Raw genomic sequence first — 20,705 nt, 5'->3', positions numbered from 1 at the left:
TTTGACTGCTGTGAAAGTCGCACACTGAAGAAAAGAAAAATGCCCAAAACAAAGGAGGGACGCTCCTTTCGGGGCAAAGTGCAAATCGAAAAAAAGAACAAAACGTTTACAGTATCTGGATTCAACAGAAGAGCGCCGAAGAAAATTTGGAAATGTAGAATCGTATTTTAAACAAAAAGAGGTCCTCTCATTTCAAGACTTAATGCTTGCTGTGTGAATTTTTGCAGCGTCGCTTCTATTTAGCCAAACACAAATATAAGAAGTTTATTTTGTCACATTACAGTACTTCCTGTCATTACTTCACTCTGGAAGGGATCACTAGGCACACACTCCGTCCACATGGCAGTAGCAGCTGAAGGTGTTTTCACTCAGGTGGATCCATGACCTACATATTCAGATATCTACAAAAAATGTTCCAATTGTGCTGCATTTTATTGTCAACATCACTTTGTACAGTATTTCTGATAACTTGAGATATCTAAATATGCAAAATATGGACCAACAACCAGCTTGGGTGATCAAAATCAAAACTGTCAACAATTCAAGTAAAAATTTGGAGTGCAATTGTTAAAATGTTATCCCTCAACATATTTTTGCTAATGTTTTTGTGAGTACTTTTAGAAATGTTCGCCTTGTGCTGAAAGGTACCGTGGTCACCTGCTGTAGCTCTGAAATTCTATGTGATATGTACAGTATTTAATGATTTAAATTAAGCTTATATTTTATACAGTTTTTTTTTTTTGGCTTTGTTTTATTTTGTATGTGGCGCGCTCATGACTGCTGTTTGTGAAGGAAGTATTACATAGATAGTTTTGTACCCATCCCAGCGTCTCATAGATGATTTACCTGCCTCAGAGACACATTGCAAAGGTCGAGCTCTTACAGTCTGATGCCCGTCTGTCCTAAAAGCTCAGTTCATAGTCGGTGTACATTTGTATGATAGAGTGTGAGACTTTATTTTATACAGCAATGCTTCAGCAGTGTTTTTAGTCTGTTATCCTTCCATCGTTGTTGAAAACATGCCTCATAGCTCTGGTGGAAAATGCACCAGCTTGCACATATTATTGTACAATAGGACTAACAGCTAAATATATACTGTAAAAAAAAAAAAAAAAAAAAAAAAGGTAAGAAAACACAATTTCAAGGCAACTACCTTCACTAGAAGTTTTCCCAAACAATAAAAACAATAATGTTTTGTTGAGATAATTTGCTTTTCTTCTTTGGATAAACTTGAATCTTTGAGATTTAGAAACCTCCCATTGTTTTTTGCATTGAATGTAAAATATTTAATTATTATTATTATTATTTTTAATCAGTCACTTTTACTTAAGTGAGTTTACTCAGCAATTTTTAAAATACTTTTTTTTTTGTTTCCACAACAAGATTCAAGTTTATCTAAGGAAGAAAAGTGTATTATCTCAACAAAACCTATTTGGTACAATTTTTTCAAAACTTTCAAAACAAGTTAGTAATGGATAATAATAATTAAACATTTTCAGTTATAACCAGTTAATTCACATGCATCCAAATATGGACAAACTAGGCTCACAGGTCACTGAACAATCTTTGATTTTTTTTGGTGGTTTGACAAACTCAAAGATTTAAGTTTATCTGAAGAAGTAAATTGTTTCAGCAAAAGATAAAAGGTTGGCAAAACTTTGTTTAGTTAATTTAAAAATTGAAAGCTTGACTTTGATTCAAAACTCAAAAATCTATTTAACTATGTTGCATTGAAATGAGTTGTTCTTTTTTTTTTTTTTTTGCAGTGTACAGTTCATACTCCCTTTGCCGTCACAGCCAGTGAACCTTTTGGTCGATGAGTGAGTGATTTCTTAAGACTGAATGCCTTTGAACATACAGCTTTTCTCAGTGGCTTATTATAAAAACAGAACATCCTCTGTGACTTCGCCTGGGATCTCCCGTCTGTCAGGCACTTTGCATCAGAGCCACATCAACATTGAAAACAATTACTAGGTAATGCACTGACTGACCTGAAAAGACATATTACTGTTGGTTAAAGGAAAATATTGTATATTTTGTCTCTTGACGAATGGGTGATGTCTCTTTGCCTATATATCCTCAGACATTAAAGAGAGATTAGCACTTTTATTGTAAAAACCTGCATTTTTGTTTCATCTTTGCAGTGAAATACGATGTTAAACATGATGTTTAACATGGTATCAGACGGTGCAGATGCTCTCTGTACTTAAGCACATTTGTATTTGGTAAAATGTTTCGGTTAAGGTAATTTCACAGATACAAAAAAGTATAATATTGTGAGATCACATCAGTATTGCATAAGAACTTTGAGTTGCATATTTCATCTACCGTCATGGGGTAGTAAAAGATTGTGGTGTCGATTGTTTCAACACATTTATGTAGCCTATTTTTTAAAAAGAAAAAAACATGGGTCCACAAGACTTTTCTTTACAGTGGAACAATGTGTCATTTTTCTTTACGGTGGAACAATTTATCTACAGCTTTCAAGGCTTCTCCTGTCATTTATCTGATGATGTGCAGTTCTCAAACTGAACAAGAGCCAAGTAAATTTCTATAACCGGTCATCACCTCATTGTATAGATGAGAATGGCATTTCCATGTTGCAATTTGCGATTGATGTGTGAAGTTTACTGATCCGTTCTCTCGTCTTATTACTGATCAACAGCTATAAATTTGGTAATTGTTTCAGGCCTTAATAGATCTTTTTGGTCGTGTAAAAGCAACAACTATTTATACCCCTGTGCAGGGCCTCTTTGAAATATGTTACATGTAAATTTTTTGTGATGTCTTAAAAAATGTGAAATGTATCCATATTATTTATAAATGCCTTTATTCTGTTGTACATTGTTAATAATACCTTCATAAAATGTGCTGGTTTGGCTTCTTTTTTGAACAAAAACACACCTTTCATTCCAGTCAGACATTAGTAGAGGTACACACATTAAAAGCAAATTATTTTTGAAAGGGTTTATTGTTATCATGTGGCACATTACATATAATTAATAACACATGACAACTAAAGCATTTCCATGTAAAACTCCCTTTTCCTCTACGAGGTCCATAGTGAAAAACATAGTTTGAACACTTGCACAAATATTTCAAAATATTCTAATATATCTTCATAATCAGCTAAGCTCTTTTGTTCTTCCACACTCTCACTCTTTAAGGTGTAAGTGCATATGGACGATAAATCTTCTGTAAAGACACTTCTGAGGCATGCAGATTGGCACAAATGTTAGAAAAAAAACAAAAATATAAGATATTGAATCAAAGCCAGCTCTGACACTGGTGTCTCTGGTCACAAATTAAGTGCTTCGGCCACCTTTCTCTCCTCAGGAATACCATTTACCTAGGAGAAATATGAAAAAAAAGAATATTAAACTTAACTGCCAAGTACTCACATTGAAGTTTTGATGTGCTAGCAGAAGAGATGAGCAGAAATAAATTCATTATGTTTGCATTAATGCATATACAGACTGCAGCACCTACCTCCAGCCTTCGAAAAGTTGACATGACATAATTATCTCCTTTGTTAGCAGTGAACAGAGAGCAGCAGGTTAGTTTAGTGCAGCTGAACACCATGCACACAGGAGGGCACTCATGCACCAACACCAGAGTCACAGGGGTTGAGACACAGCCAGACAAGAGGTGAAGCTCTCGGGCCTTATTTCATGCAGCGCCATATCAAAATGATTCGCTCTCAATGTGACTGTGACTAACTGAATAAAGATGTTTGTATTATTACAGTGAAGCTACAGAATGATAATCTAAGGTCAGCTGAGTTTGTGACCAATGCAGCAAGAAAATAACTATGACTCCAATATGGAAAGATGTAAGAATATCCACCTCAGTAACTAGTCAAAGCTTAGATGTTGCTCTGACATCTACTTCTCTAAACTAAAGCCTGTGCAAGCATGTTTATTTCAGGGTTTCTGCAGGTTTCAATAAGATCAATTTAAAGGTGAAATCTGTATTACATTTACTGTAACAAATCACAAAACAACCATGATATGTCATCAGAGATTACGGATTAAGGTGTCCTCTGTAACTATTGTTAAAGTGCACCTGTTTCAGGTTAATCAGTTATAATTAATGCCAAATGTTTGCCACAAGTTAGTATCTGTTTATGAGCTGCAAGAACTCGTTCTTACTGATTATTATTTTCAAATTACAATGTTATGCTCATCTTGCCCTCCTGCAGTGTTCCAGCAGCCTGGCTGAGCTTCCTTGAGTCTGGAGAGAAGAGGGTGTCTATGTCTCCAACTCACTCTATGGACTGCGGTATGTACTTTACGGACGCACAACTGACAATTTGAAGACTTAAAAAGATGTTTTTAAGACCACTATGAATGTAATTTTAGACTTATTTTACAAATGCATAAGTATTTATGTTAAATGTTTATCTCCATTCAGTCCAGAATTAACCAGTGATGCTAACCAAGTGAGAGCTAAAACAACTAAAGAACTGTATGAACTGATTAACATTAATGGTTGCAGCTAATAAAGCTAATAATAAAATCTGATAAGAAATTTCCATGAAACATTGTTTTGTTAATTTTAAAAACACTAATTCACAGAGTGGACCAAAACCTTTCACAACATGTTTTTTGTTCTGTAGTTTTGTTAGTGTGATCAAGACCTGTATTTTAAGCATTTTGAGACCTTTAATGACCTGTGGGAACCCTGTTATTTGTTACTCATATGTTAAAGAAAACAATCACATCACATATCACACATGCAGATGGAGTAAAGCCAGACTAACTGGAGGCTGAAGGAAATACTAACCTGAGGGTCGTTGCTGTGGTATCGTAATCTGGTTTTGCAGATTCCTGTGATTACAAATAATATTATGTTAAACAGGCATTCACATACATTACAAGAGTCTTTAGTATCATGTGAAAGCGTATTGTACTTCTAATAGCAAACTTTTCTAACTTTCAAGCCCATTAGGAAAAATCATGGGACAGCTTGAACCTCTTAAGCTGCAGTCGCATTTTGCAAAGGCTCGACTTGCTTGCTGCAGCTTTAGCTGTAAACATGGCATGTCGAGAGCACTGAAAACAAGATTAAACTATAATGGTGTTGTTTCTACCCATATATCCCCATAATGACGCCTATAAGCCATACATCTGCGTGCCTGCTAATGAGCACAAGTGCATGTGTGCATTTCATGTTCAGACAAATGAGCCTGTGAATGTCTGTTCACTCACTCATGAGCTATTGCAAGATCATTTTAGTCAACTAAAACTAAAACTAGGTGGGAAGAAAAAAAACATTTTAGTTTACTGAAATAAAAGTAAACAGGCTTTCAAAACAAATCCAAAAACTAAGTGAAACAATATTTCATACTTACAAAACAAAAATTAAAAAAAAGAGTATTGCAACAGGAAATGTGTTAATTTTAGTCTTTGTCAGTTTGGTCAAATTTGTCAGAACACAACACAACAAGCACAAATGGTGAATGTTTATTGAGTCTTCATGACTGAGTCAAATGATTGTATTGTAATACTACGGAAGCTCACTGCATTCATTTATTTATTCATTTATTAAATTTATGAGATAATTTTAAATGTAAAAACAACTTTGTTTTTCTGAATGTATAAGATCATTTTTCATACTAAAAAATGCAATACGCTTTCTATATAATACCTTGTCTGCACCTCTTAAATCTTGTCCCTTATAATAAAAAAACTGAAACTAATACTGAAACTAATAAAAACTAAACATAAAAACCAACATGAAATGTGCAAATTAGCTCTATACACTAAGACTAAACTGAATTGAAAACAAACCTTAAAGTTTAATTAAAAAACAAAAGGTAATGAAAAATACAAAACCGTAATACTTCTGGTACTGTGTCACCTTTCACAACTTACGTCTGTGTCTGCATGAGTGGCATGCTGGTGGTCTCGTAGTTGTCAGGGTGGATGGGCGGCACCACCTCGCCGCTGACAGGGTTGAAGACAGGCAGGGTGGACAGGGGCCACGAGATCTCCCGGTTCTTAGACATACTCCGCAGCTCCTTGGTGGACTTCTGGATGGAGCTGTGGTGAACCAGCTGGATGCTGGAGAGAGGGGAGAGGCGGCGGCATTAACACGCATGAGCTCACGTTGTTGTCATGGTTGGCGGCGTTAATTTGTCATCATCCCGTGACACACATGTAAAATATTTGAATATGCGATCTCAATTCATGCATGCACAACAGAAATATAACATCCACTCTTACCTATCACTGTCACGTCATCTGACTTGCAAGGTTCTTCAAGTTTTAAGCACTTTCTAAGCAAACTGTTACTGCTACAGCATTAATCACCTGCATCTGGTCATTGAATTTTTGAGCAGCCCATTGGATGAATGGATGAACACACAAATGGGCATATGAATGGCAATGAGAAAGCGGTCAATGACAACATGGATGACAAAACTGCAAAGCAAAGAGAGAGAGAGAGGGGGGAGGGGACAGAAACAGACCCAAAATAAAGAAAAAAAACACAGGAGAGGTAAAACACTTACTCTGGTGTTTGCATGTTTCTTTTTTCCCTAGAAACAAAACAAAATGGATGAATTAAATACTAATATTAATAGTTAAACAGACATCTACACACAAGTGAAAGGATTGGAGTGGGAATGGCGATTGGATGTGTGGAACACTGAGTGATCGAGGGGGCACGTCTCTCCCAGCCTGTAAATGATGGAGGATGATGGATGGCTATTGATGTCACGGCTACACTTCAAAACACCAAGATGTACACAGTACATGACAAAATTAACAAAAAGCTGTGACAGATATTCATGGGGAACTTAATGTAAATGGACCATACGACTGGATGGTAATGACAAGCTGCAATGCCAGTCCAGATTGTTGCTCCTATCTAAAATATCCTGCACTATCCAGCCTATCATTTTATCTTTTTGGTTCTCACACACTTAATTAACAGTTTCTGAGCTTTCACCCCGTTGGGGTGTTTGGTGCAATATTTGCATAACAATATAAGACCAAGCACACTTACACCCCTTCACGTCTGCAGCACATAGTGTATCCGAGGATGAAGAAGAGGACTAGTGCCACAGCGGAGGGAACGGCCAGTGTGATAAGGAAGTCTGAAAAGTAGTCCCGTGCCTTCAGGGACTCGGCAGGGGGGTTGTATTCCCCGAATTCAGGCAGGATGCCGGTGCCTGGGTCGGGACGGGTAATATATACTGGGACCACTTTGTTGATGTCGACCTACAGAAATAAGTAGGAGTTAATTCAGCATTTATGAAAGATACAGTAGTTTGCATAACCTGAAAAAAAGTGTCTAAGTTGCTTACAGAGGTGGTTTGGGTTTTTAGATGTGAGGTTGTATGAGATACTTATCCATAGTCAGTGTATTTGTTGCAGTAGATGGCGGTTAGCGTGCCCCCAGTATGTATACTAATTTTAAAAATGATCATTATCTATATTTATATTGTTATCTGCAAAATTATAACAGTATCTATATCAAATTTTTAAAGTTTGATCTTGTACATCCCTATTGCTTTGGAGACAGCAACATGTGGCTTAAATACCAGTTTCCTGACAGAAAAGGCTGTCTGACACCAAGGTAAAGTGGTTAAAACATTCTAAATATAGTGCACACTTAGACTGATATTGATTTTTAGGTGGCTAAAATACATTTTGCTGCTGACCCTGTCCGCTTCCTACACGGGCACTCCTGCTGCTTCTCTCAGCATGCTGACCACCATCTACTGTTGATAATAAGTACCTCATACAACCCCACTTCAAAAAACCTAAAAAAGACTAATGTACTTGTTCCCCTCAGTATTAAAGAATATTTCACAGTTGAGAGAAATCTGTTCCAGGACAGTCCTCACCAGAGAAATTTTACACCAATCAATGTGAAACTGAGCTCTGAACTTCTTGTCACAGCTGATGACGGGCTCCATCTCCTGACTGCAGCGCAGCTGGTTATGTGGGCTCTCCACCTCCCGCAGGCACGACGAGAAGGGAACATCAGCACCAACCATCACATACACTCTGGAGAGAGGAGGGAACAGTGAAACACAAAGCACAAGAGAAGAGAAGAGAAGAGAAGAGAAGAGAAGAGAAGAGAAGAGAAGAGAAGAGAAGAGAAGAGAAGAGAAGAGAAGAGAAGAGAAGATGGAGCCTCATCGTACATGTTTATGCTGAGGCTTGTTACAGTCAAAGCATTTCTCCTCCACTGAGCGTTCTCCTCGACGCTTTCATCTTCCAAAACATCAGCATGAATCTTTGATGCACAACTTATGGTAGTTCATGTGGGCTATTCCCCTCTGAATTAGACCAACTGACAGTGTCTGTCAGTGCTGACGGCCAAGTGTATTCTTCTAATTCACAGCGAGCTGTGGATCCCTGAGGCCCCAATTAAACAAAATGTCAGCATGATGTGAGTGAAGCTGAAAAAATAAGCAATTTGTTTGATTGAGAGAGGTGAGGAGGTCGCTCATGGAGAGAATCTATAAGGCTGTTAAAGCTCATGTTCATTGTGAACCAGTTATCTAGAAGAATTGTACCTAAATCAGCACTTAGTTTGGTTTTTGAAGGGATAGTTATGATTATTTGTGGTGTTGATGTACTTATGATGGTCAGGACACTCACAGTTTGGGAAAGCAGAGAGGGGCACCAGCATGGAGGCTGAGCAATGAACTTCTGTGGACAGGGACAGGAACTTTGGCCACTTAAAAAAAGGTCCACCTCAAAAAATCAATATTCGTTTAAGTGTGCGCTATATTTATAATATTTATACCACTTTACTTTTCCATCAGACAGCCTTTTCTGATAGGAAAACATTGTTATACGAGCCAAATATCACTCTCGCCAAACCAACCAAATTCCACAGGTGAAATCTCTCATTTTACCTTGCAGAACACAGGACTGCCTCGATCTGTTGATTTGTTTGTGTTGTTTTGTGAAACTGGTGTTTTAAAAGGATCGTTCCGATTCACCGAGGTCACACAATACCACAAACAATCCATCAGATTGAGGCAGCAATAGACCTGCAGCTCCCATGTTCTGCAAATGGAGTTTGACATTTTGACTTATATAACAGTGGTTTCTCATCAGAAAATGGTGTGTGATGGCAAGTTGAAGCATTAGAAATATTCTAAATACAATGTACTTTTAAAGAGATTTGATTCAGTTTTATTGTTGTTGTTTTTTTTAGGTAGACCCCCTGCCCACAGCAATTCATTGCTTAGTTTCCATGCTGGTGTCCTTCTCTGCTTCTCCTGACTGGAAGAGCCAACCACCATCTAATGCAGGTAATAAATTGACTATTGATAAGTACCTTATCTAAAAAGAAATCTATGCAAAGTGCTATAAAATGAAAGAAAAGAAAACCCTAATTTGGCTGTAATTGGATCATCTTTACTTCAGTATGAAAAATGAAAAGCACCCTTACCCTTCCTTGAGGTTGTTGATGGGCAGGGGCACACGGCCGCCACGGTCCAGTGCTGAGGTGATGTTGATGGCGTTGAGGCGCTCAGGCTGCCACACATTCTTCACAGCACCCAAGAAGTCCCCCAGCACCTCGCTGGCCAGCATCTCCTCTACGTTCATGTTTTTAATGTAGAACTCCGCCTGGTAGGGCAGAGGGAACTCTGAAGAAGAGAGAGTCACAGGAAAATGAGAAAATGTGAAGAAGATGAGGGAGAGAGAAGACAGGAGGGCAGCTATAGTCGAGCTCTGCTGACTAAGACACCATTAATACTTGATTACTGCTGCATAGATGACGCTGACTTCACCAGTCTGTCCAGCAGACGCTGGTGTGTCTGCTCTGCTCTGTTATGACTTGGCCTCCTTCTGGGGCCAGATGGCAGATGACATCACAGCAGGAAGAATGATGTCATGTTAGCGTTGCGAACATCTGCTGAGTGTTCAACCAACTCAGTTCATATTGTACTGCGTGTACCATGACTGGTCAACAAGCCACTGCAAATTTCCAACACACAGATGCGAGGTGTAGTCACACAGATGAAAAGAAACGGCTGCTTCCTATAGGTTTACAGTCAAAATTTCTAACTGTGACATACTGTACCAACACAGGACTGGTTCTTTGCAGCAGCCATGGCGTATCATGCTGATTTATGACAACTAACCTGTGATACTGAGTGCCTGTAACAACTTTTATTTACTCTATATCAGTGGTTCTGTCAAGTCAAGGACCCTTAAACAGACACAAATTAGACCACACACCCCCATTTGATAAGCCAAGTTTGGCCCCAAAAATCCAGTATTGGTCGGGTTTTACTTTAAACCTCATCTCAACTGAAATTGCTAAATGGTTGAAAAATACTGTAACTTTAATTTTACTACTATTTATGCACAGTTGCCATTTTCTTCAAAAACAACATATTTGATTAAGCGCTTCTCAAAGTCCTTTTTTTGTTACAATCATAACAATAGTGTCATCTGAATACATTAATAGTTAGTGTAATAGAGCTGTCTATCATGGCACATTCATTTTTTTAAAGACTAATAATAAGTGAGTATCATCAGAAGATACAGATACTCACAGAGTGTGGATATTGTCTAACTGAACATATAAAAACACGTGAGTAGATAAACAAAATATGTTGTTATTCTTTATAAATGATTGATTAGTTCTCATTGAAAAAAGTAATCAAAGACAACATTTTCTCTTTGGGTGCTGACGGTGCCCTAGGGATTTAATCAGAGAAGTTGCACAGTCTGATCTCTGTTTGCTCTAAGCTCTCATACTGGCACCCCTTACCTTCTGAAGCCATGATGTTTATGACCAAGTTGTGCCGTGCCGTCTCGAAAGTACGTCTGTTATAGGCAGTAATCTGCAACACACAGGGGTGAAAGTTTAAACCCAGATCAGTGCGGCTTATATGGCAGCAGCCCTCTGGACAAGGCTGAGCTAGATACATGAAGCAGGCTCTGTACCCAAATGAGACGCCGTATAGAGGCACATGTGCCGTGCTGGGAACACTAAGCCTTTTGGGAAAAGAATTTCTACAGTAGCTTATGGGGGACAAAGAAAGCATAACAAACATAACGGAATTTAAGTCTAAAGACTCAGAGTGTAACACTACTAAATGCATACAAATCTGCTGTGATGAGTAAAATCAATTCCAATGTGTAAATACTCGATTGCCTTTATGTGCGTGCCTTAGCAAAGACTACCAAATATCTGATACTATCTTGCCTTTAAATGATTTAAATGTCTGATTCTTTTAATATAATGCTTTCATTTATTTCTACACCTTTAGCACAAAATCAGAATTCCTTTTCCTTCTTTGACATAAAGAAGCACACTTCATCATCCCTCATTTCACGCTGAAAGTGGTCCAGCCACCCACCTCTATGACGGTGGCCTTGCCAACATGCTCTGCAGTGGGGGAGCCATAGAGCACGCCATCACTGTGTGGAGTCCTCTGGATGTAGCGCAGCCAGCCCGGCCTGTCGGGGTAGCCCATGAGGTTGGTGTTGAAAGTGATTGGGTCATTGCTGGCATCTCCTGTAGGCAGAGCTGTTTAATGAGGGGTGACCCAATGATCTGTTACGGGTCAGAACCAATTCAGTAATGTACATTTAGACCCATTAGCTGAATTGTGGACATGCTGCCAGCAGCAGCTAAGCATTTAGTACGAGTGAAATATGATGAATGGACAACTCACTGCTTCATTTATACAAAAACTGAGCTAACAACTGTGTCTGACCACTATTAAAGAGATAGTTTGCATTTTTGGAAGTGGGATTGTATGAGGTACTTACTGTATTGATAGTCAGTGTGTACCCACAGTGGATGCCAGTCGGCATGCCCCAGTTTGGGGAGGCAGAGAGGTGTTTAGAATATTTTCATGTTTAGAATATTTAACTTGCTGTCAGACAGCTTTTTCTGTTAAATAAGCCAAATACTGTTCTCTCCAAACCAACCAAACTCTACAGACAAAATCACAATATTTGCACAACACAGGAATTCCTGGTCTACTGCTGCCTCGATCTGTTAGCTTGTTTGTGTTATTGTGTCACTTCAGTCAGTCTGTGCTTTCAAACACAAAGGTCACACAAAAACACAAACATACTAACAAATCAAGGCAGCAACAGACCACTAACTTCCATGTGTGGGGTAAAATTACTGATTTCACCTATGGAGTTTGGTTGGTTTGGAAAGAGGGATATTTGTTTTGTATAACTTGTTTCCCTTTAGAAAAGGTTGTCTGACAGCAAATAAAACTGTGAAAATGTTACATATTATATATAATGATATAGATTTTTTTAGCTGGACCTTTTTTAAGAGGCTAAAATACATTTTGTTGCTGACCCTGTCCAGTGCTGTACATTGCTTGGGTTCTGTGCTGGTTCTCCTCTCTGCTTCTCCAGACTGGGGGTATGCCAACCACTGTCGGAAATACATTGACTATCCATAAGCACCTCATACAACCCTACATAAAATATTCCTAAATTATCTTTTCAAGCACTATAACAAAGTGCAGAAGATGTGCATGTGATGGTGTTGTACCTGACTTTGGGTAGGGAGGAAACTCTCCTTTGAAGTACTCTCGCTCCAGAACATGGACGAACAGCACTCCTGCAGATGGGTAAACATTACGGTCTGCATGCGATCTTGACAAGATGGTGACCACTGAAACAAAGATTTCAAACAAAAAGGAAATTAGCTTCTGAAAGCAGGATGTTTGTTCCTTTTTGTCTTGATTTTTGATCATTAATGACCTCTCAACAGCACTAATTAGAAAAGATGTGTTAATAGAGGCATCAGTTTCCTCAACTAGCCAAAACGTCTACCTCATTATGCCATCAGAAATAACACCGTCAAGAAACAAAGCTTAAGGAAGGCTGTGTTGAGTTCTGTTAAATTATCTTTTCTCTATTATTTTTACATAATTTTATATTTGGGACACCAAAAATGTACTTTGACCAAAGATTATAGGGGCCTGGTTGCCTGTATGGCCAGTGCTTAAAGGTATTAGTGTATTTCCTGGTTTGGGTTATTATTACCTGCTAACCTCAAAGTTCGAGATTAACCATGTTATCCTGTGGCCACCAAATAATCTATGTAAATGGCCCCCTGTGGCCACCAAGTTTTATCCCCATACTGCAAGCTTTCGCCAACAGTATGCAGCAGGTCCACAAACATCCTGATCCTTGTGTCCCTTTTAGTTTAGCATTCTATGAAAATAGTGAACAGTACTCATTGCCAGCTAGCTACCAATATGGCGGGGCAACTGAAGCATGGGTTTATTGAGCCTACTCAAACTGCTAACACAATCATTATAGAAGAACCAGAAATACAAAAGGCGGACTTAGTGAAGGCGGAATTATTCGCTGCCAGAAAGATTATGACTTGTTTATAAAAAGAGCAAGCTACTAAACCACAACAATGACTTTCGGGGGCAAGGAGCTGAGGTACTGTAGGTAGAAGCAGCAGTAATGAGAGTCATTCAGACTGTACAGAGTTGTTTTAATGCCCTCCCCCCACTCTGTCTCCATTATGCCCTCTGTTTAGCCCCACTCCATTTCAAACACAAACATTTAGTCTTTATTTGTGAAGGGCATCGCAAGGAAAATGGCAGCCTCTTAACAGAAGTTTACACAATGTAAGACTTGAGGTGATTTGCCAAGCTCTCTGCATCTTTCTCTTTCATTTCTTTTGCTCACTTGCCTCCTTTAAACCTCTCAGCATTTCTGTGCAGTGCATTTCTCCTCTCACTCTTTTTTCCCTCCCTTCTCTCTCCCTCAGTGGGTGGGCACTCCATTTTTAATCACCATGGGAGACTGAGTGTACAAGGAAGAAGAGGAGAAAGAGGAGGGGGGAGAGAAACAGCGAGGGAGGGAGGGAAAACTGGAGAACTGTGCTATGGAGTGCAAGAAAAGGAGAGTTTGAACTGTTCGCGTCTGCAGACAAAACTCCAGACACATTAAGCAGCTACAGGAAAGCATGGGAAAGCCGTGTGCCTTCCAGCTAGCAAAATGTTTTTTGACTAGAGATATACCATTTTTTTCCCAGTTCAGATCTGATTCCTACTATCATTATTATCATTATCATTATCATTATTATTATTATTATTATTATTAATAGTAGTAGTAGTAGGTTGATACTGAATTTTAGTCTGAAAAGCTTCTGTAGTTTGTGTAATGATGTCCGTCAACCATTGTGGGGAACATTTTTGATTCTGGCTTATGGCAATCACACACGCAGCTGGGAGAGAGCCTTCATTTGCATAATTATCCCATGATGCATTTCAGGTTTGCATTTTTATGCTCCAAAATGCAAATGTTATTGTTAATTAATGTATGTAATGTGGCTGTCATACGTTGTAATGTGTTTGTTGAGAACATGGTGGTTTATGGGGGATTTACGCCTGCAACTAATAATTATTTTCATCATCGATTAATCCGTTGATTATTTTCTCGATTAATCAATTATTAATCGGCTAGTGGTTTGGGCCGTAAAATGTTAGAAAATGGTGAAACATGTTGATAACTGTTTTACAAGGCCCAAGGTGACGTCCTCAAATCTTGTTATGTCAAAAACACAAAGATATTCAGTTTACTGTCATAAGAAGACAAAAGAAACTAGAAAATATTCACATTTGTGAGGCTGAAATCAGAGAATTTGGACATTTTTTATTAAAACATGACTAAAAACAATTCATAAATTATAACAAATAGTTGGCAATTAATTTAATAATTGCTTAATAATTAATTATCACTCGTAATTCCCCAAGAGGTGCATTTCTGCAGCGCTGGGGGTATTATGTTGGTATGGGTCATTTTTGTGCTGGTTTATTGCGAGTACTGCTCTTCATACCAGCTGAATCATAGTATAATAGCTTCAAATTCATTACCTTTGTACAACATGCAAATGCAGAGCAGACGTGAAAAGTGCTATTGAGCTCTCAATTGTAACGTGTTTATAAAAAAAATATGTATAGTTGTACAATGTAGATCAGACTGCGGATCAGTGCCACAAGTCCGATACCTGATGAATTCTTTAAACAATATTGGCTCCCAATACTGATATTGAATTGGATGAGTCCCATCTCTAATTTTCACCACTGTTTATCTCCTGCTTCATCTTTTCATAAGCATCAAATCATCATAACATGAAGTGGATCTCCACTGCTGTGCTGTGAACACGCTCCTTGAACAGAACAGAAGCTGATTTCCAAGGATAGTCTGCTGAAAAAAGTAATAGCAGCAGGATTTACATTTTAATCCGTGGTCCATGAAAGAGGAAGTCAGTATGTGATCTTTGGTTGTTGAGCGTTATCTATTACCAGGGTGCACAAAGGGGTTAAAGAAGATTAGGTGGCACAGTAAGCTGTAGATTATTAAGGAAGAACACATCTTTGAGGCTTAATTGCCTAACTGCAATCTAAGAGCGCTGATGAGCTGCTGCTGGGAGTGTGAAGTTATAAAACAGCCCCATATGTATGCTAAACTGGGCTGCATCTGTGGCCACAAACAGAGACGCTGGACTGGCCATATGTCTGATGTCCCCAAGGGCTTCATCACAGCTTGATACAATCAATAGCATTTAGCGGCCACTGAATGTGGTGTTACTTATAGAAACTTGAGGTTATATCCACCACATCTCTTTCCAAGGACAGATTGAGGGAACCACCTGAGCACGACTAATCCAGGTGATGGCTCCTCTCACTGCTACTACTGCACCCGTGACATTAGGATCTAGGTTATTCAGAGACCAAGAATAAAACCTCATTCAGTCTCCGCACACCAGTGGCGCCGTCGCTGATGACTTGAGTCGATCTGCAAATCCCACTCTGAATGCGCACGCTCGGATTCTATTACCCAACCCGTTGGGCCTCATCAATTCTTCACCACACAAAGGACCGCAGTCACACGCTACCGGTCAAGGTCAAGCACTGGCTATTCTGTTATGCTCACAGACTGACTGGACGTGGTGTAAACAGTTGCGACACGTCCACAGATGAGACAGGCAGGACATACAGGCGAGCCCAGATGGCCTGGTCTCACTTAATGCTCTGAGGAATAGGAAATGACCTATGGGATTTGAAGAGTGTTTTAGCCTCTCACCATTCAAGCTCCAATTCAGTGGTCAAACATTTAGGCTGAACACACACCCATGGCAGTTAGCCAGTCTAGCTAACAGGTTCTTACAACACCAAGGGTCTTCAACCTTTAATCACAAAGGGCTATTTTTACCACCTCCACACCCCCAAAAAAATCTGTCTGGTGTCTTAACTATTACGTTCTCAATTTAATAGTTGGTCTTGGGAGATTTAAACACACAGTATTTGAATTCTGCCACCAGAGCTCTCTCACATTAAAATAATAACAAAAGACGTGGTATGGTGAAATTGTTATCTTCACTTTCAAACCAAAGAAAAAATCTAAACACTTTCTGATTTCAGCTTTAAAATGTGATTATTGTCTGTTTTTTTGTTTTGTTTTTTAATATATTTATCTTTACAATCAATTCCAATCAATAAATCAAAGTGGGAACAACAACAAAATCTTATTTTGCAATCTTGCTGTAAATGATAAATAAATCACTTGTACCTTCATATGTCTTTACTCCTCTGTGACTTTACACTAAATATCTGTAGTTTGCAGTCAAAACAAGACTTTTGAGGATGTCATCTTAGGCTATGGGAACACTAATCCAATGTTTTTCATTATTTTCTGACATTTTATAGATCAAACAACTAATCGATTAATTGAGACTGATCGACAGATTAATCAGTGTGAAAACAGCATTTAGTTGCATCTGTAACATTATTCATTTTGTTGTCTTTTTTTGTCAAAGGCACGGGGACCCACTGGAGAGGGGCAAAAGAGTCACATGCAGCTCAGGAGCCGCGGGTTGTGATCACTGTACCAGACTGTGTTTAACCCTGTCCCGTCAGTCTCTTCCATTACAGAGCAGCCGTGTAAGTAAAGATCATTGACTAAGCTACACCGAGGCTCTGCTAATAGCATCAGATCTGCTTATTTGTGGCAGGCTGACTTTCTGCCAGGCCGTCTCGAGATGATGGACTGCAGCTCTCCTGCTGTACATAATACATTACCAATTAAAGGTTAATGCTAAACCATCCGCTGAAGACTAACCTGTTGGCTCCTGCTACAGGACATATGTAGAGACAGACCAGTCCATGATAATACACACAACAAGCTACATATTCTGGTAACTGGGCTCACATACATACTGGCATTCAAGTACTTTGAACAAACTGCAAGTAATTGTAATACACTGACAGACTTGCCCATAAATGCCACAGTAGATCACCAAAAGGTCCTGGGGGTGGTGGAAATGGCTAACCAGATTTTATGCCTCCCTGGTCTGACCTTGGACTGGCTGAAGTCTCAGAAGTGATGCCTTAGTTAAACCACCCTTTTCCCTTTAATGGCTCTAGCTAACTGCGGCCTCAAGCAACCTGAGATAGAGACAAGGGAGGGATGTCCTTTAGTTCTGTTGAATCAGCTTTGTATGTGTTGTGCACGTCGTCCAGGTCAGGAGGAATGCATGTGCTTCTTTGGTGTTTAGAGGGGAAGCACAGACAACAAGGATTGCTTCTGTTTGTTTGGACCGCAGTTTTGGTATTCTGCCTGTGACGTGTTTAAGCCTTGTTGCTCTAAACTCAGACCTGGAAGTGAAAGTAACTGGTGTCACAACAAGCAGAAGACGATGGCAAAGGACAAGAGTGCATATAGAACAGCCGGTTCACTCTTCTAGAGCTCTACAGAGGTAAGTAAATCACTGATTTGTCTAAAACGATTGTTAAAAACTTGTTTGTTTCATCACAGTGTTGAATCAGTGTGATTAAGTACCACTACTACATACATTAAACAGAGGAAAAAATAATTGTTTCATAGTTAATGATTTAGAATCAGTTCTACTTCTAGCAAGGATGAGGTTTAGACAGAATTTAAATTCACCAAACTGTTGTTACAGCAAACGTTGGGCCAAGTCTGTGGGACAGCAGACAACTGAAAACAATAATGCCAGTATTAATGGGAAACCAGTTGAGCGTGTCACTGTGTTATGAGAGGGGGGAGGGGACAGCAGGTCAACACATGAAGTGCACCACTGCACACACCCACTCACCATCTCTGTACAGGGCCGTTCTCAGCGTCAAGCCCACGGATCGCTGCATGTGGATATTTCTCTCATGTAAAGCGGGGTCTTTGGCGTCATAGGCATGCACAATGTAAACTACTGGATCAATGAATAAAAGCATGAATGGAACAAGTGGGTCTTGCAAGGCTGATCTGATCTATATTGAGTTTGTTGCCAGTTTGGTAGGTACACTAACTAAAACTAACACAGTATAATTGACCTTTTTAACAGCAGATATTTTGACATAAAATCAGAGGGAAAACATAGGTGTTACCAATGATACAAATTAGGCTTCAGTTCCATTTAGGTCAAACAGAGTCAGGGTGCTACTATTAAACATGTTGGCTCAATAGAAAGGCTCTGCTACAGTAAATGGAACCGGACTTTAATTAGTATGACTAGTAACACGTGTGTTTACTAAATTTCATGTCAACATGACTGTCATGAAAGTCCATATAAAACTGTCCAATAAATGCATCCTTCATGGAGATTATAATGTTCACTTCTTTCTGTTTTCAAGATGCAGATTCAACATTATTTAAGCTTAGAATCCCTACTTTTTCTCACGTTTAATTAACCAAAACAATATTTGATACGTCAATAAAATAGTCAGCAGAGTAACTGATAATTTGGAATTCACCGTGAAACTGATACCTATACTGTAGTTATCATACCATGTACATTTGCTTATTTACAGTACTGAATTCTACAGTATTTGAAAAAATACTTCAAGTTTATATGAAGTTTCATGTCTGTCAAACCTAAAGTGAAGACTTTAATTAGTATCATTGGTAACACCTGTGTTTACCCAACTGTCACATGGCTGCTGTGACAAATGTCTATTAATCATGTCAGGGATACAATGTCTTGTTAGTCATGTACCAACTCATTCAAAATCAATAATTTAAAAAAAGAAGAAGAAGAAGAAGAAAATTGTCAGCTAATAATGAAAGTAATTATTAGTTGTATTCCTATACAAAAGCATTACCACATTTATATGAATCTTCCTAAAGCATGAGGCCTTTAGGTTTTTATTTTACAGTGATAGTAGGCTGATCTATTATGACCTTCATAAACGTAGGATTTATTGCAGGACTGTTGTATTAGACTGCATTAATTTTAGTTATGTGTACTTACTAAGCTGACAACTGAGTTTTTTCCTAACAGAAGCAATGTGAGTAGCAGTGATAAGCATCTGTAACAAACAGGCTGCTGTCACTGTATTTTACTTCACATAATGAAGCAGAGTATTAATATTATCTCATCTATTCCCCACACATGTAATTAATGATAATCTGAGCTACTAGCTACTTAATTAGGCATTCATAACACACCTGGTCTACATATAAACACAGGCCTGCGCCAGGAGACATTAGATTTTTTTTTCCCCAAAGGTAATTAAAACTGCATCAATGACAGGACATTAGCAAGACAACATACAACGTTAACCTCGTTGGAGATGTCAGGTATTGTACAAAACACAGTTTTCAGGTTGAATATCGGGATACTCCCACAGTATAACGGTATAGCTGTCTATAGTTAGCCATTTTTCCAAGTCTCCTCCTGTCTCAACCTCCTGGAAAAAATGAACAGAGCAGCTAATCAGCAGCAGGCTAACTAGCTAGCTAGCTACCGTTAGCATGGATACCGCTGCATCAAAAGACAAACGCAGAGAAGATATTTCCCTGTTAATCGATACGTACCCGTAACAAGCCATACTGCGACAGCTGCAGCGGACATAGTGCTCATCATCCTCGTCAATCTTACATCAAAACGGATGTTTTATCTAACATAATCGCCGCTGGGTTGGACAGCCATAATAATAAGCATCCTGCAGCATTCCTCCTTCCTCCTCCTCCCTCTTCCTTCACTGGAAGCAGCACGGTTGCTCCTCATTGGCTGAACATCTGGATGGAAAAAGATGGTTGTCTCGTAAAAATAAAGAGCAAAAACACGATGTGAATGAGAATAGAAGCGACACGCCTGCAGCAGATGTTTCTGTGGGATGTTCGAGTTGGATGAGAGTTTTAGTTGTCTGCCTTCATATCAAATATAAAGAGTGGCTGCTGTAGTGTGTCTGATCTTCTGTCGATCTGTCTCCATGTGATCAACAACAACAGACAGATGTTATCTCATTGTCGCTATGGGTAACACTTTATTTTAAGGGGATCATTACACTGTCATAACCATGTCATGAACATCAGGGAGTCTTTATTAATGTTTATGACTGTTAATTACACAGTTAATTACACAATTAATTCAAAGTTGAGATTGTTTGAATGTCTTTGTTATGCCAACTTGACATTAACCAAGACAACAATGTCTTTGTTATGACAGCTTGACATTATTCAAGTCAGTTAAGTCTTTCTCATGACAACTTGACATTAACCAAGACAACAATGTCTTTGTTATGACAGCTTGACATTATTCAAGTCAAGTATTTCTCATGGCAACTTGACATTAACCAAGACAACATAACCTGATAATGTCTTTGTTGTGAAACTTCGCATTATCAAACTTTAAAAAAAAACTGTTTAGCTTTATCTTTTTGCATTGAATTAAACTGACATATGTTGTTGGATTTCATGAGACCA

General features: G+C 38.8%; 2 protein-coding genes across 7 annotated transcripts in view; one reads left to right on the top strand and one right to left on the bottom strand.

Moving 5' to 3' along the window:
• Nucleotides 1–1,740: 1,740 nt before the first annotated feature.
• On the bottom strand, nucleotides 1,741–20,034 carry sgce (sarcoglycan, epsilon). 6 transcript variants are annotated; one of them, XM_084739968.1, is made up of 12 exons: nucleotides 19,815–20,034; nucleotides 12,508–12,630; nucleotides 11,345–11,514; nucleotides 10,753–10,825; nucleotides 9,421–9,619; nucleotides 7,856–8,018; nucleotides 7,012–7,226; nucleotides 6,515–6,541; nucleotides 5,877–6,065; nucleotides 4,786–4,829; nucleotides 3,490–3,527; nucleotides 1,741–3,349 (listed from the first exon to the last, which is right to left on the bottom strand). In XM_084739968.1, exons 1-12 carry the CDS (start codon nucleotides 19,861–19,863, stop codon nucleotides 3,299–3,301), a joined length of 1,341 nt encoding a protein of 446 aa, XP_084596094.1. In that variant the 5' UTR covers nucleotides 19,864–20,034; the 3' UTR covers nucleotides 1,741–3,298. The 6 variants fall into 6 exon arrangements, with proteins under 6 accessions (XP_084596094.1, XP_084596093.1, XP_084596089.1 ...); XM_084739967.1 differs by having other exon boundaries at nucleotides 11,345–11,502; nucleotides 19,815–20,022; XM_084739963.1 differs by lacking the exon at nucleotides 3,490–3,527 and having other exon boundaries at nucleotides 19,815–20,024.
• The window catches only part of ppp1r9a (protein phosphatase 1, regulatory subunit 9A), a 75,299-nt gene continuing 71,843 nt past the window's right edge, over nucleotides 17,250–20,705 (top strand). Inside the window, exon 1 of the mRNA XM_084739957.1 lies at nucleotides 17,250–17,739. The gene's annotated coding sequence lies outside the window, so the exon portion shown is untranslated. The remainder of the gene's footprint in view (nucleotides 17,740–20,705) is intronic.

Source organism: Lutjanus erythropterus, chromosome 16, assembly GCF_056507025.1.
Source record: "Lutjanus erythropterus isolate fLutEry1 chromosome 16, fLutEry1.hap2, whole genome shotgun sequence".
NCBI classification, from domain to species: Eukaryota; Metazoa; Chordata; class Actinopteri; order Lutjaniformes; family Lutjanidae; genus Lutjanus; species Lutjanus erythropterus.
The sequence above is the reverse complement of the archived record's forward strand: the minus strand, read 5'-3'. Positions and strand labels throughout refer to the sequence as shown.

What these genes read in the sequence shown, in the direction of transcription:
- sgce (XM_084739968.1), bottom strand. Translation starts at nt 19,863, where the DNA reads ATGATGAGCACTATGTCCGCTGCAGCTGTCGCAGTATGGCTTGTTACG. An exon ending in TCCTCCCTACCCAAAGTCAG is followed by an intron (nt 11,515 to 12,507) that starts GTACAACACCAT and finishes CTCATTAAACAG; the next exon opens with CTCTGCCTACAGGAGATGCC. An exon ending in CCACTCATGCAGACACAGAC is followed by an intron (nt 4,830 to 5,876) that starts GTAAGTTGTGAA and finishes TTGTAATCACAG; the next exon opens with GAATCTGCAAAACCAGATTA.